This window comes from Crinia signifera, chromosome 1 (genome assembly GCF_055691185.1).
Source record: "Crinia signifera chromosome 1, ASM5569118v1, whole genome shotgun sequence".
NCBI lineage: Eukaryota > Metazoa > Chordata > Amphibia > Anura > Myobatrachidae > Crinia > Crinia signifera.
This window is the reverse complement of record NC_139217.1, coordinates 111,561,121-111,578,152: the sequence shown is the minus strand read 5'-3', so window position 1 is coordinate 111,578,152 and position 17,032 is coordinate 111,561,121. Positions and strand designations below refer to the sequence as shown.

General features: G+C 41.1%; 1 protein-coding gene across 2 annotated transcripts in view; it reads left to right on the top strand.

Annotated features, from left to right (window-relative positions):
• The window catches only part of LRBA (LPS responsive beige-like anchor protein), a 544,849-nt gene that overhangs the window by 203,961 nt on the left and 323,856 nt on the right, over window positions 1-17,032 (top strand). For both annotated transcript variants that reach the window (XM_083171504.1, XM_083171512.1), the window contains exon 35: window positions 7,874-7,982. In XM_083171504.1, the coding sequence (XP_083027630.1) occupies window positions 7,874-7,982 (109 nt within the window). The remainder of the gene's footprint in view (window positions 1-7,873; window positions 7,983-17,032) is intronic.

Here is a 17,032-nt window from a genome sequence, read left to right as displayed (position 1 = left end):
ATTCTTTATATTCTCTAGATTGTCCTTTTCTATTTGTGCTGAACTAGTTTGTTATGTAGACTGACAACTCTTTTTGGATCAAATGATGAACATATTCAATTATAAATGTCATATTCAACACTTAAAATTGTCCAGCTTAATTGCACACAGATCGAGTTACTGAGTGAACTGCTTCATCAGTCCATACACAGGCTAAATGGCACCACTGGCATCTATACTGTGTTCCAAGCCTCAGTCCCTGACTCTGTGAAGTCACTACATCGGCGTTTGTTGGCTCAGCCCCAAACTCATTTTGTCATAGGTGACTTCATTAGTGGGGGGATGAAGTCACCTATTATGAAATCTGTTTGGGGCTGGGACACAGTGACGTCAGAGTCTGGGACTGAGGCTTGAAACGCAGTATAGATGCCAGTGGTGCCATTTACCCTGTGTATGGACTGATAAAGCAACTCATTATGGATGCCAGCACGGCCATTTAGCCTGTACATTGACTGAGCTGTGTTTGGAACTATGCGTTTGTGATATATATAATTTTTTTTTTTTTTTAAGGTAAAAGCCAATTCATTTGAACATAATTTCCATTGTGTGTTTCCATGTTACTTTTGAACAAACTAATTTAACTTTGTGATAACTTTTTTTTTATTGTATTTTTTTTATTTAGTAACCAACATTTAAGGGGCAGATATTATCATCATCCTTTGTAAATGGCTCAGACGTCTACAGCTCTAAGCAGTCGGCATAACAAATTATACAAAATACAAGCCTAGTGTAAAGTTTGCTTACAAGCTTGATGTCATTTTACGTATGATACTGTGGTACAAGGCCAAGTGGTGTGGCATGGCATACTATGGAGCAGATTTAATGATATTCTTGTTATCACTCTGCGAATGTTAAATGGTGCTTGGTCAGAGCACCATTTAAAAATCTGTAATGAGTGGTAACCAGTAAATTAGATCTCTCTTTGTTAAATATGCCCCTATGTCAATGACTTATAGTGTATGGTCCGTCAAATCAGAATGGTTGAAACCTAGTGTTAGTGATGGATTATCGGTGGGACAACAAGTGTAATTTCATAGGTGTGTTGGCACTTAAAAGCCCTTTTCAGCCCCACTGCCCGGTTATAATGCATATAATGCAGGCAGACATTCTAGGCAATGAAGTTTTATGGTCAGGGCCCAACAAATACTCTACAGTAAGAGACTAAAACCCCTGTCAAGCTTTCTGTCTATTAAGTAGTGAGAAGTCTCTCTCAAGGCTGTGTAGTGTAGAGGAAAGAATGCGGAGTTTGCAGTGTCTGTCTCTGGTACTTTGAAGCTTGCCCTTTAATTGTTAGCATGGTTTTTGTTCACATCTGCTGCACACGTTTCTCTTGTTGATGGGAGCTCATGCTAATATTGAAATATAACAGATGTGGAAAACAATACCAATATGGTAGTCAAGGGAGCTAAAAAAAAAGGATACAAATCTGTGGTTATCACCAATTTTTAAATATGTACTTGTAGACAGTGGGAGATTTATCAAACCTTCGAAAGAGAGAAAGTTGAGCAATTGCTCATAGAAACCAATCGGCTTGTAACTCATTTTTATAGTGCAGCGTATAAAAGACACTTACTCCAAGATTTGGTAAATCTCTCCCACAGTAACATGTATTCATTAAATTACACTTTAACGTGTTATGCTGCGCTAACATAAAAACTCTGAAGTATACATAACTATAACAATCACTTGGTTTTCAAAATTGAAAAATTAAATTTAGTTGTCTTATAGAGAATAAAAGCCTCAAATGTAGTTTATACAATCTTTACTTTCCTCCCTTCTTATAGAGCTTAACCTCTTGGCTTGTAAAACAAATTTTGTAATTCTTTGCTTCATACTGGTTTCAGAAGCCGGACTGTGGAGACCTCTTTCTATCAACCTTGATCCCAGAGGTCACAGAACAGTAACAAGAGTGTTCAGTTACACTGCCTAGGCCTGTTCTGTTGTTGTTTCCTATTATGAAGGGATGGCCTGCCTTGACCTTTTTTATAGAGCGACTGCTTCAGATTGTTCCCTTTATTAATGTTTCATTACTATAGATAACAGCATCTCCAAGTAAAGAAGCAATAGCGTATTTTACCCACAGACTTGATAACATCTTTAACAAATTAATGACTAATCTTCATTTGTTTTTACATGTTTCATGCTGCCAATAAATGCAAGGTTTTTTTGTTATTGTTTTTAATTTATTCTCTGTCTTATTAATGAAAGACATGCTGGGATACTAGTAAAGCCTGGATACATGTAGAATTAAAAATAAATTCTGAAACATGTACATTTGCTTCAGCACCTGCTCTGTTTTCCAGAATCCTCTCAGGAATTGCTTCTAGAGGAGATATTTAGCAAATATAATAATAATAATAATAATAATAATAATAATAATAATAATAATAAAATATAAAAAATGGGTAAAAAGTGGCACGGAATGGGATTTTAACTGTTACTGTTCAGCTAGGCATATGTGGAATTATTAAATTAGATTTTGTTAGCAATGCTGTAGGTGATCCTGCTGCATAAGATTGTCCTGAAGATTTAAGTCAATCTATATTTGCCTGCAAGGTTTTTCCTAGTGGCATAATTGTCATGAGTGGAATTCCCGTTTCTCAAAATTAATTAATTAAAACCCCTCTAATTAAAGACTTATCAATACACTTGGAATGACTGCCCTTTATAGAAGTGTCAGTTTTTTCAGGTTGGTGAGTCTTTGTTTATTTACACAGTAATGCAAAAAAAAAAATGTCTGTTTTTTTTTCTTTTTGTATGAGATGGGATTGTGCGAGTTTTACGTTAGTTTCCTATTTATATAATGGGCAGTGGCTTCAGTTACTTCTGTCTGGTATCTAGTTGGAAGATCCAGTGTTTAGGTCGACACCACATAGTCGACGTGTTAGGTCAACATTCACAAAAGGACAGCAGATTAATAGACAGTGCTGTTAGCCTTGAGTTAGGTACAAAGGGGAGGGGGGGGGCAGTTAATGTTTAATGACTATTTCAGTATCAACCTTTTGCAGTGTTGACCTTAAACACTGTCAACCATTCATATCCATATTGATCATGTGAAGTCATCTTATTGGTTGTCTATCTATTAATCCACACCCCTTTTATTCACCCTATTGGGATTACAGATATGCCAGTCTTGTTGATTTACCTTTTTCCCCCACAGCCCAGTGAGTGAGTCAATGGGGGGTATTCAATGCTGCAGCGAGCGGCCTGCGAGGGGGTTAAACAGCGAGGATTGCTGAAAACCAGCGATCCTCGCTGTTTAACCCCCGCGCTGGCCGCTCGCTCTATTCAACGTTCTGGGGAAATCCTCGCCGTCACAGGATGGCGAGAATTCCCCAAAACAGCGAGACCCGCGGCTACTGCAGAAAACTCGCAGTTTTTAGCCGCGAGGCTCGCTGATTCTGGAGCCGCATCCGCCAATTCTCCCTCGCTCAAAAAACGGAGCGAGGGGGAATTGGCGGATGCGGAGGGTGTGTTGAATGCTGTCAGGGTGAGTGGTGACAGCGAGCAGGAAGACCTGCTCGCTGTCACCACTCGCAAACAGCATTGAATACCTGTCAATGTTTTTCCATGCCTATTTTTTTTTTTTATTGCGCTTACCGCGTAGAAGCACCAAGTTGCACTTGTACAGTACAGACTTCTTCGCACTGGGGTTGATAGAGGATTTTGGGTTAAATGCAAGCTTGTCCATCTTTTACAATGTATTTTATATTTGGGCATGGTAGGATATGTACACATTCATAATGCCGACCTGCAGTTTTCATTCATCATGGGGACTCTGATGAAATGTTAGCTTATCATCCCTGGTTGGCCAGCAGTCATTTTATACTGGCCCTGATGGCTGCGTCTGTTCTAGCGGTGTCTTTTCGGGTCCCAGCGGTCATCTAAGAGACTTATTCCCATGAGCATTCCCCATATTACTAAAATGTACTCTAACCTGTCAGCATTTCACATGTTGACATTTCAGATGTTGACATTGTGAACATGTAATTATTCTTAAAATGTCGACATAACTGTTGACATCTTGGTGTCAACATACTAGATGTTGACACGGTTATTGCCGACTTTATGGCTGTATCCTTTTTTGTTTTTCATAGTAAATCAAAAGTGGAACATTTTGGTGCAGTTTTCTAATTTGAACATGTTTTTCTGTATTTTATCGGAACACTCATCGGAGTTAATTTAATTAGGGATGACTTGCAGGTGATGCATGCACTGTGCTGTTGTAGTTGCTTCTTAAATGTGTCTTAATTTGTTCCTAAATTGTGCATTTAAATTATTTTCCTTTATAAGATATTAAAATGCATGTTAAACACTGATTTGTGCAATACATCTCATCTTATTGAATTGCCCTGTACTTTAGTGACTATAGGCCAGATGCACTAAGCTTCAAAAGTGCTAAAATTGAGTGTGATAAACAGCCAGCCAATCAGCTCCTAACTTCCATGTCACAGGCTGTGTTTGAAAAAATGTTAGGCAGGAACTGATTGGATGGTTGCTTATCACACTCCATTTTATCACTTTTGAAGCTTATTGCATCTGGCCCAATATGTGCTAGGGAAAAGGAAAATGAGAAAAGTTTATTCCTTTCTCCTGGCATAATAAGTAAAGACTTCTATTATTAGATCATGAATACATCTCGAAGTAATATCCTTGGGTAATTGTATTATTCTTGGTGTTGCAGTGATTGCTACACGTATAATGCTTTTTTTTAACTTCTGTTCACCAACTTCCAGGCCACTGGCGTTGGTTTCATGTGGAAAATAGTAAGGCCAAAAACAAATGCCTTGGTCTAGGTTCCCAACTAATTTAAACCAGAATAAATACAGTTTATTCATTCTGGTTTTGATTAGTTTGAAACCTATTTCTGTCATCTATCCGTGGCATTATTATTTATAATGACACCTTCATTGTTAATAATGCGTTGGAAATACATATGTAACATAACACTAAAGTTAGGTATTTAAAGCAATGATGGCAAGTGTAATAAGTATTTTCCTAACTTCCCACTAAAATTGTCTATAGGCAAGAGATATAAGAAGGACAAATGGTAACATATGTATAGCATGATTCGTAGTTGACTGCATAGATTTCCTGATTACTAAAGTGTGATAAACAGGCCAGAGCGCTAACTGTAGCAAATCATATTGTACATATTACCTATAAGGCCTTCCCCTTTTCTGATATGACCTTTGTGATCTTCGAAACTCAGGACTACCCCATAAAACTAAGGGGGTATTCAATTAGTTCTGCTCTTTTGCATAGCTGTAAAAAAAAATTAACTAATCCAACCCAGACTGTTCAATTGTGGATATTTGTCGCCGCAAATGAGAACTTTTTTAGTGGCCGCAATTTCGCCGCAAAGTCGTATGTGCCTAATTTGCTGCTCCAGGTGTTTTTCACCGCTTCTGAATTTTTCACCTAGGCAAAAATCGTCCCTACAATTAAATAGGGTGATTCCCTACTAACCCTAAAAATAGAGAAAAGTGGTGAAATTTTATTTATTATCAGTTTCTTATATAACGCATACATATTCCGCAGCGCTTTACAGAGTGTAGTTGAACTTCACATCAGTCCCTGCCCCAGTGAAGCTTACAATCTATTCCCTACCACATGTACACGCACACAGACATTCTAGGGTTAATTTTGGTGGGAGCCTGCCAGTATATTTTTGGATTGTGGGAGGAAACCTTAGAACCCGGCGTAAACCCACGCAAACACGGGGAGAATATACAAACTCCGCACAGTTAGAGCCATGGTGGGAATCGAACCCATGACCTCAGTGCTGTGAGGCAGTAATGCTAACCATTAAACCATCCGTGCTGCCCGTAATGTATGACTAACTAATATAGGAACATTACATCTGATCTAGGGATCCTTTTGGTCACTGAATCATAAATGTTTTTTTCTTTTTTGCATTGGAAATGGAAGTTTGGCAAGTTAGGGTGCATACACACTGTGCGATATATAGTCAAAATCGGAAGAAAAGATAGAACATATCACAGCTTGCGATGCCAATGTGTGGCCCTGCAAGGTAAATATCACAAGTAAAAAATAGACTGTACAGACAGGTCAATTTTGTCTGTGTTCTGTACAAATTAGTGTTCCAGTATAGTTAACCCTTTGAGAGCTAACATCTGCGAGAGATGTGCAAAATATCTGCTAAAAATGCCAGCATCGCTCACTTTTCCTATCTATCTATCTATATATATCTATATATATATATAATTGTGCAAAAACGCTGGCACTCAACTCCAGAAGGAAACTTTTTGCCCGGTGCCTTCAGTATAAGTACAGGCAATGCTGTCCCATGTAGATAATAGGAGAAGACTGCGTCACTCGGGACTGGTTCAATAACAAACAACTCATAGCCAGACATTGGGCCCTTATTCTGGTTGGTGCGGATATTCCCGCATTCTTACGGTGCGGTCCGCACGCCACGGTGTTTTGCCGCGTGCGGCCATCGTCCGTAGAAACGCCCACGTGTCCTCCGCATTCGGACGGACTCACTCTTTAAGAACAGGGCGTGTTTACGGACGACATACAAAGCATGCGTGTGCGGGAGAAACACTCCGATTCGGCACGGTATTACAGAGTATTACAGAGTATGCTCGGGAATACCGCATCCGAACGGGAGCCAAGCGGTGCTACCGCACGTAAGCGGAGTATTTACGCCAAAAAACCCACTATGAAGTATCTTCTGCTATACATCACATGACCCACTTATTCAAATACCTATCCTCATAAAAAACTTCTTATTTGGAATTGGAATCAATTAGATTCCAATATATCCTTACAAGCATGCCTAACACATGCATTGCACACATTAACCCTTACAGCAATTGAAGTGCAATGGTTTCAATTAAAGCACTGACAAGCGTCCTATTAGTGAGTAATGAGTAAAGGAGTCGATTCTATTGGGTTCAGGTGTTAATGGTTGTAGTCATTAGGCGTACGTTCGCCTACCGCATGAACGAGTGGTGTCCGCAAAGCAATAGTACACTTGTGGACACCGCACATTTCTGCCCTTTTTCATCGCGTGCATTCGGAGTGGTTTCCGAATGTACGCCCCCCAACATAAGTGTACTCCCCCGTGTCCGCCCATGTTTCCGCCCCGTTTTGCCCACTTTGAAACTACGCCCATGTGTCATTCCGCATGACGCCCATAATACGCCCCTATTTCCCGACTGATAGCGGTGAGCAGTTTTGGACGGGATTTGCCCGAACTGGTACCGAGTCAAGGCGTGGCACATGCGCGTAGCGTTCTCCACGCATGCGCAGACGCCGTAAAGACGCGATCCGTAAGTACGCGGTAAAGTCCGCGTCAATCAGAATAAGGGCCATTGTCTGGCTATGAGTTGTTTGTTATTGAACCAGTCCCGAGTGACGCAGTCTTCTCCTATTTTATATATATATATATATATATATATATATATATATATATATATATATATATATATATATATATATATATATATATATATATATATATATTTTTTTTTTTTTTATTCAAATAAAAAATGTTGTGTAAAAAAAGATTATATTTCCTATATAAGGTAAACATTACAGGTCATTATGATGAATAAAAATGTTTGCTTGGCAATTTTCACGCCAATTTTATCAAATTCGCTTGGCACTCAAAGGGTTAATATCATAAAAATGTAGTTAGTGGTTCTGGGCTCAGGGGAGTTCAAGGCAAATCACATTGTGATAATCAGCCAGAGCCAAAGTCACACTGTGTGTTTGCACCTTTAGCCAAAGTGTTGTAAATTTTGGTTTCTGCATGTACAGTGCATTTTCAGCATTTTGATGTTTCCCCCATGGTGTATTGTAGATTGTTAAGCCAAACCATGAAAGATCACCTGGTGAGAGTTGCAAACGAAGCAGAATTTATACTGAGCAGACAGCGTGCAGAAGAAATACACAGACACTCGGAGTTTGAGGTGAGTCTAATACATACAACTTTATTTTGATGTACAGGTTGAGTATCCCGTATCCAAAATGCTCGGGACCAGGAGAATTTTGGATAACGGATTATTCCGTATTTCGGAATATTTTAATATTTCAATGATGTATTTTGAAGTTTCTTGCATTTATGCTGTATAAACACATAAAATAAACACAAATATATTTTATTACCACATAAAATACACACAAATATATTTTATTTGTTCAAAAAACAAGGTTTCAAAACATGAAACAAAATTTGTGTACTATCTCAGATATTGAATTTGAATGCCAAGCAGTCATTTTCTTGTACATATATAGTGATAGTTACATATCATGTCCTCAGTAGTGCTGTTACAAATGTCCCCAGTGAGTTTTTAGCAAAAAAAATTTTTTTTTTCACTTTCTGGAAAGTATGGTTTTCGGAATAATTTGGATAATGGATATTCGGATACGGGATACTCAACCTGTATAACCTTGTAAATGTGCTCCATTTGCATCCTGATTATTATTTTTCTTGTGAATAATTTTTTTTCCCAGCATTCTTCAAGGTACAGACCTTATTACTGCTGAAAACAGGCTATTGCTCCCAATTTAGTGCACATTACTGTATTTTGTATTAATATTTTACTGTGGCAGCTGCCTCAAACATTAATTTTATCAGGACTTACATATAGTATTTGATGGGCCCATTTCCCTTCTGTTCTTGTCCTCCACTTTACATGTATCTAGTATCTTCTCCCCTTTAGAAACTCTGACATTGTTTTGCACGCCTGTGTGTTGGATACTGGGTCATTAAGTACTGGATAAACTCCCACCTATAGCCTGGTCAGCATATTTCTGTGAGTTTTTCTACATTTTCCCCTGTCTGTAGTGTTGCTGTAATGTTGATGCTCCTAGTCTGTATTTATGCTATGGTCTTCATTTGTTTATGGTCTTTCTTCTCATAAACTCTTATTTTACTCTGCAGTACTGTGGACACTTTGTGAGTGCTTTATGAATTTTTGGTTAATTATAAAATTTTAGAGTGGTACATCAGTTTGTGTGCCCTTACACATTAGAGACTAAGGGTGTATTCGTTTCCGAGTGCCATAATATTTCCAAGTCGGACATATCGGTAATTTCACCGATCAGTATTCAATCTCTAATTGTCTGAAATGATCGGATAGTTGGGAAACACGTGGATCGTTGATCTGCGAGTATTTTGTGGAACCCAGCCATTAATTGGGTGCTTGACGTCTCTCCACTAAGCATTTGGTACAACATTTACTAGTTTTGTTCATATGCGTACTTGTTTCTGGCAAATCCAACTGGGCATTGTGCTATATAGGACCATTGATCAACTGACTGACATTGTACAAAACATAATTAAAGTCTGACTTCAGTATTACTATGATGTAGATGTTCTACCCTTAAGCATTCAGACTTCTAAACAAGCCACATAGATTGCAAGACCAAGCTTAAGGGAGCAACTCACTTGATACACAATTGTATATGCTTGGTTCTAAATACACAATACGGTCCAATTTGTTTCTGGAATCAGTACCTATGATGCTTTTTTTCTAAAAACTGTAAAAACTCAGTAACAAAGTGTACACTGTATGACTAAGCCTAAGTAATCAGCTTACCTGATACACAAAGATACACGCTTAGGTTGGAACAGCACACTACTTGACCCCCTTCCTCACAAGCAGGGACACGTGAGTAGCAGTGGGTCATTTTCAACCGCCAGTGGGCTAGCCTAAGAGGCCTCACTCTCTAAACTAGTAAAGACAAACCCCTGCGGAGGCAATACAAGTGGACTTAGTGCCCGTCGGGCACAGGTATATAAGTGTGATAAAACATATGTTGGTACGTTTGTGTGTCAACCCCTGAAAATGTTTATCTAGTACTTATTTTATTGAGAATGAATAAAAGTTAATTTTTAAACCTATACAACATACCTACGGATGGATCATCCCATCTCATTCTCCATGTGTGACTAGTACCCCCACTGCCAATACAGTTTCAGTCAAGGACTTTGTCCCCATAGAAGGGCTCCAACAAAGGAGCTGTTAGAACGACCAGTATCATCTCTGAGCTTGTATCTAGATACCCCCACCCCCCAATATACCCCTGACATGTAAAACATCCTGATAGATGTTTATAATCGATTACTATATGTAATCTCAGCCAAGAGTGCCCCCAAAAAGAGTCGTTCCTCCTTCTCCTTTCTCCATTGTACAAAACCCACCACACTCTATGGGCTCGTTCAGTTAAGAATTGAATTAGTCAAACTCAGCAAAGAGCATTTTTAAAGCACACCTAAGAAGTGGTGATGTAGTTGTAAAACAAAAATCAAGTAAGCTGCATCCAAAAGATGACAATGTGCTGCAAACGCTTATGGCTATTGGCCATAAGTTGGTGTATGGGTCATTGCAACCTATACATGCTCTTTTGGTAGGGATAAACTCATTGAGTAATTTTTATGCCAATGGGTGAGGTGTCGAATACAGTTATTTTGGGGTATATTCCATGCATGTCAAAGCTGGCGTCTTGCCAATAAGATTGCAGTTTTCGTCTTGAATAGATCGGAAGGGGTTCCGATCTATTCGATGCTAGCAGTTTTTTTCCCCGGCAGATCGAAATGTTGCGACCTGCTGAAAACCAGGTGGATTGACGGAATAGCTGCTAATCCACCTGCTTTTAAAGGAAACACAGCCAAAACCGAAACATAAAAAGATGCCGGATTGAGGCAGGGAGGACGGCACCGGGTGAGCAGCAGCTTACACGTGCTGACCTCCCGTCCACCCCCTTCCGCCGCTGCCTACATCCTCCTGCCGCCTCTCATACCCACACGCCACCATTCTGGGTGAGAGCAGCTCACCCAGTCCCATCTCGGCTCCATCTCGCCTCCTGTCGCATTCCTCACTCGGTCCTCGCAGCGGCCTGGTGAGCATCCTTTAGCGGCCAAATCCGACACTGCATTGAATAATGGATGCCGGATCCATTCCTGCAAAAGCATTTCAGAATGGATCCGGCATCAATTAAATATATACCATAGTCTGTAATATGACATTACTGCATGTAAGCAGATGAAAGGAAAATAGTTTTTTATACATACTTAAAGTTTTTCCAAACCAATGATAACATATCCGTTGACTAAGTGAAGCGATGTAGGTGACTGTATATATCTGGCAGGCCTAAGAGGAAATTGTGCTTCAAGCCATTAGTAGTGTGGTGGTAGCAAATTGTGAGGAGAGCTAGAGTTGTAACCAAATGAATGTGGCAATGAGTCATTTTGTGAGTGCAGTCTCAATGAAGTGAATAGAGATCAGCTTATAAAATATCAAGCCAGTTATTATTATCTGAAAGGCCACAGGTAGTGAGCATGTAGACAAGTGGCTCGATAAAGTCCTAGGTGAGGGTAAATAGATATGGGTCATAGGTTAGAAGCATAGAGAGATCAATAGAAATTCTCTTTAGTATTTGTGTGATACCAACACATTTTAGAGACGGGAGGAATGTACCAGCAGTAAGGAAGAGTTTGAATAAGTAGGTTAGGACTTTGATTAATGTAGGAGATGGATTGCAAAGGGCTTTGAGAGAACAGGGTCAAAAGAACAGGTAGTAGAGGTGGGAGAAAGGGAGAAGTGCAGCAACTTCATCTGTCATAGTGATAAGAGCACAGAATTGCATGTGTGAAAGGGCACCCGAGTGTAATTTAGTGTGGTGCAGTGTCATCAATTACTGCATCTGTTTTCTTTAAAAAAAGACTCATCCCCACATATAAAAAACATGGTGTAATCCTTGACTCCTTCAAAATACCTACTTTGTGAGAGTCTGGTGTCTGGGATCCTTAAAATGAATCGGTCTCATCGCCACAGTTATTATGTAACAGTTGTTTTTCAGTGAGCATGTGTTTGTTGTAGGTTATCAGCTAGGAAGCAAAGGCTAGTACATCATAGGCATGCCCTCTTGGCTTGTTGGAAAGTGAATTTATAAAGCCATTAGAGCAGGCTCTGTATGCAATGTGCATACTTTTGGGGTTATTTAGAAGCAAACACAAGTAAATTGCAATTTTTCCCATGTGCAAAAACTGGGTTTTCGTATAAAGGACAGTGTATGCTTAGGTCAAGATGGACAAGTTTTTTTGGTAATGATGGTTCATTTCGTTCGCTATTATTCAAGTTTCAAGTTTTTCCATTGATGACCTCATTCATTTAAATGATTCTTTTTACCTTTTTGAAGATGATGGTGGATGTGCATAAATGTGTCATTGAGAAAATAGTGTTCAGTTAGGTTCGCTCCTAAAGGAACCATAAGATGCCTAGTCTTTGCTGTGGGAACTTAAAAGACTTGAGACTAGCCACAACTCCTGATTATCTTCCGTTAGTTGAGACAAGGGATATCTTTTTTAGAATATTGTACATGACAGGTTTATTTTAGCTCTTTTATGGGTGCTTAGGTAACACCAAATAAAAACCCGCACTGCTATAAGCAATAAGCAGTTCAATTCAAGAGGAAAGGCTTGGCAGTGTAGAATGGAGCGAGCGCAAATACGTGCATGTAGTGTTAATAGTAAGCTTGGGTGTATCATTTGTAAGCTCCAACTCAACAAACACAAAACATAAACTGAGCACACATAAAAAGAAGAATCCAGAATGTTTTGATGATATAGAAAGTTTAGACTACAAACATTTTGAGGTTTAGGATATTGTGTAGCAAACAGGCTGGAAATCCAGCTATTACTCTGTATGGACCTTTTTGTTCCTCCGCTGTATCACTGTAGCGGTTTGGATTTGTCTGGCTATTTTCTCATCGACTGAAAATGTGATAAAGCAGGTCAAAGTACAATGTTCCAATAGGCCAACATGTTTCGTGCAAAGACACTTTGTCAAGGATCCCCGAAGACCTCTGAAATATATTCAATTCAATAGGTTAGCTCACTAAAAGACTGATAGGGATTAGACATTGATTTCCCTGCTTATTATATTAAGCTACATAATATTATTCAAGCATCTACCCCTTAGATAAAAAAGGATATCCTCATTCTTTGAATTTGTAGTTTTTCCATGGATTACTGAAAACATGGGGGAATTTATTGCTATTCTTGTTTTTATGTCAGAATAAAAGTTTGCAATGATCTAGAGCAGGCATGTCCAACCTTGGCCCTCCAGCTGTTGTGAAACTACAAGTCCCACCATGCCTGGCAACAGTTTTGCTATTAGGGAATGCTAAAACTATTGTGGGCATGCTGGGATGTGTAGTTTCAAAACAGCTGGAGGGCCAAGGTTGGACATGCCTGATCTAGAGTCTTCTTTAAGGGGATAATTTAGCCATTAATTTGGACTTTGCCCCACTACAGTATATTCTGGTTTCCTTCCACATTCTAGTTTGGACTGTTAAAATGCAATTATCATTAAGATTAAAATAAAATACACCTCTGTACATCACCCCACCTGTATCAAAATACCCTCTTCTTTGTGTGGGAGATTTGAGCTCACCAGCACCTATACCATATATGCCATAATTATTTGATGAGCTGCCTGTAATTAAGTAGCATACAGATGTATCTTGTCAATAATAACCTTCAGTGACTGAGGCCCCTAGATTAAAATACAAAATGCACAGCAATCATATATCATGATTGCACCTTTGTCTAAAATATTTGGTTACTTAATCAGCCTGTTTCAAAATATACGATGTAAGGGTTTTGCCCACCAAACCTCCTATACAATAATAACATTCCTTATGTGTGAGCTTTAAAAAAAAATGTACCTAGACTGTCAAGCACTGATATTCACTTACAAATAGCTAAAGTTAAAGGGTATTGTGGCCACCTTCTTTATCTTGCCCTAGGTAGTGTGTGGTTAGACTAGATTACAGATGTGCAGGTTCGGATGTGCTCAGATCTAATTGATTATCGGCCATCACATGTTTTGTATAGCCAATATAAGAACAGTCTGGATATATGCGAACTTGCGCTAATTCGGTGGTAAGAACCGAGTAAATCCGAACCCGCACATCTCTAGTCTAGGTTTACCACTGTTCCTCAACAGGCAAAAGTCTGGGCCCATATGGATGCAATAAATGTACAATTCCTTGCTGTAAACTGTAGATTTTGAAGTTCCTATTGGAGTTAATTTTAAGGAGAAATAAAGTACTAAACAATCATGATTGCCCTTCTTTGTACAGTCTCTAATGTATTTATATCCTTCTGGAGACATGGCCTCCAGAACTGGACACAGTACTCTAGATGAGGTCGTACCAATGACCTATACAGTGGCATTATTACTTCTTTCTTTCTACTGCTGACACCTCTCCCTATGCCACCAAGCATCTGACTTGCCTTCTTCATTGCTTTATTACATTGCCTACCTGCCTTTAAGTCCCCTGAAATAGTGACACCTAGATCCCTCTCCTCCTCCGTAGTTTCCATTATAGTGCCATTATACTTTATTTAGTCTTTGGATTTTTGAGACCCAAGTGCATCATTTTGCATTTTTGGGCATTAAACTGTAGTTGCCATGTTCTGTCTTGTCCATCCCTCTAATCTACCTAGATCATCAATCATTTGTTTTACCCCTCCTGGTGTGTCTGCCCTGTTGCATACCTTTGTGTCCTCTGCAAAAAGGCACATTTTACCCTCAATTCCACTTGCAATATCACCAATATAATTTTACCCTCAATTCCATTTGTCAATCAACTTGTGAACGGGCAACAATCAAAGTAGCAGGATTTTATAACAGGATGGCCTCGCTCATGTGTTCTATGGGCCAGCCGTCGGCATACACAGTCTTTAGAGCATGTCCTGTGAATTCACAGTAGTGCGATAAGATCTGAATTAGGCCCCTGATCGTTAATGGTGCGGGCTGATGCTAGTCTTTAACAACCCCCTCTGCAGTCAAATCCTGTCTATCTGGTCAACTAATGTATACTCCTGGGTGTGGTCGCAGAATATTGATAACAATATTGTTCAATGTGTATGCATTCTATTGTTTGTCAAGGAGTTACAGGCAGTTCACGGGGAAATCGTTAACAATATTGTTCATGGACGATCTCTTGCAATGTGTTACAAGCAACCAGGCCACTTTGTTTAGCACCTAAATAGATCTTATTTTTATCCAATTTAACACTCCTTAACACCCTAATTATTGCATCTAACTTATGTAACACTCTCATCACATAACTGATGCTTTCTACTAATACGACCGCTTTTAACACGAAGTGGTATATTCAATTGATGTCGAAACTGCCCTCTTGCCGAAAATACCTTTTCAGTTTAAGATATTAATAGGTCGGAAGGGGTTCCGACCTTTTCAGTGCTAGCTGTTTTTTTTTTAGCGAAAACCAGGTGGATTGGTGGAATATCTGCCAATCCACCTGCTTTTGATGGACACACAGCCAAAACCGAAAGGTTTTGCCCATGTTTCTGGCAATCTCAATCCCACATGAAAAGATGTCGGCTTGAGGCATAGAGGACAGCGCCGGGTGAGCGGCAGCAGCTTATATGGTGACGTTCTCCTATCTGCTGCCTCCCATACCCTCCTGCCACCTCCCGTACCCTCCCACCGCCTCCCGTACCCAGCCCTCTGCACTCACTGGCCTGCTGCCGGGCCGGGTGAGAGCAGCTCCCGCTGCCTCACAGCCTCCTGGGCAATCCTGCTGCCTCCTGCTGCTGCGGTCACCCGATCCCCGCGACGGCCCGGTGAGCATCAATCAGCGGCCAAATCCAACATCTGGATTTGGCCGCTACATTGATTAATGGATGCTGGATCCATTCCGTCAAAAGAATTTCAGAATGGATCTGACATCCATTGAATATACCCCTAAAACCTCTCACTAGTGAAATGCATTGGTGTAGTTAATCAGAATCAACTTTATTGGCAATGTGTGCTTGCGCACACTAGGAATTTTTTGTGGAATTACAGTGCAGCATCAAGCGGGGATGAAAGGGGGGGGGGGGGGAGACCTTTACATACATTCCATTGAGACATTATACACATTACATTGAGAGCATCACTTGCGGGGATCACATGCCCGCCGAGCTGCACAGCGCCTAGGCAGCCATCAGCGGCGCCACTGGTCATTGCAGCAGCCAGGTAGGTAGCAATATAAGCAGGGACAGTACAGTTATCACATCGGGAACACGTACCCGCCGAGCTGCGCAGCTCCTAGGCAGCCATCAGCGGCGCCACTGGTCATTGCAGCAGCCGGGTAGGTAATAATACAAGCAGAGACTGTACACTTATCACACAGGGAACACACACCCGCCAAGCTGCACAGCGCCTAGGCAGCCATCCACGGCGCCACTGGTCATTGCAGCAGCCGGGCAGGTGACAGCATGAGCAAAGACAGCACAGATTAAATCAGGGACAGCACAGTTGTCACACGGGAGACACGGGATACATATTGCTGGGTGCACAGTTCCTAGGCAGCCATTTGCAGCGCCAACTTAAAGGCTTCACCAGGCCATCCTCCTGTATGGAGAGCCAGTGTGGGCAGCGTGGCAGCACAGGCAGCGGGGGGGGGGAAAGAGTCAACGAGGCTTGGAGTCCATGAGGCTGGGGGGCTGGGGGTTCAGTCAGTGAGGCCACAAGCCTGGGATAGAGAGTGAGGCCTATGGCCATAGCTAGGCCCTCTCTGGCCCAATCTCTGGAGCCATACTTTCTCCCGGCCACCACGTTCATCCAGAGATCCGAGGGGCCGGACGGGCTTCCCAGTGCCTGCCTGCCTGCCTGGAATATCCTCCACAAGTGCCGGGATCATCTGCTGTAGGCCAGGGTCCTCCTCAGTAGGCCCGGATCCTCCACTGGGGCCGGGGCTCCATCTCTGCTGCTGAGGCCGGGGGTCCTGTTGGCACTAGGGACTGCAGCGGGTCCTCACTGCAGCATCATCTGGGCGCCGTCAGTCTCCCCCTTCCTGCTCCCCAGTCTGTCAGTCTCCCCCTCCATGTTCTCCGTGCCGGGGCGAACACAGCGCCGGGCAGACACAGCGCGGGGGGGGGGAGACACGGACAGTGCTCCTTCACTCTCTGACTCCTCAGTCTCCCCGCCGCCACCAG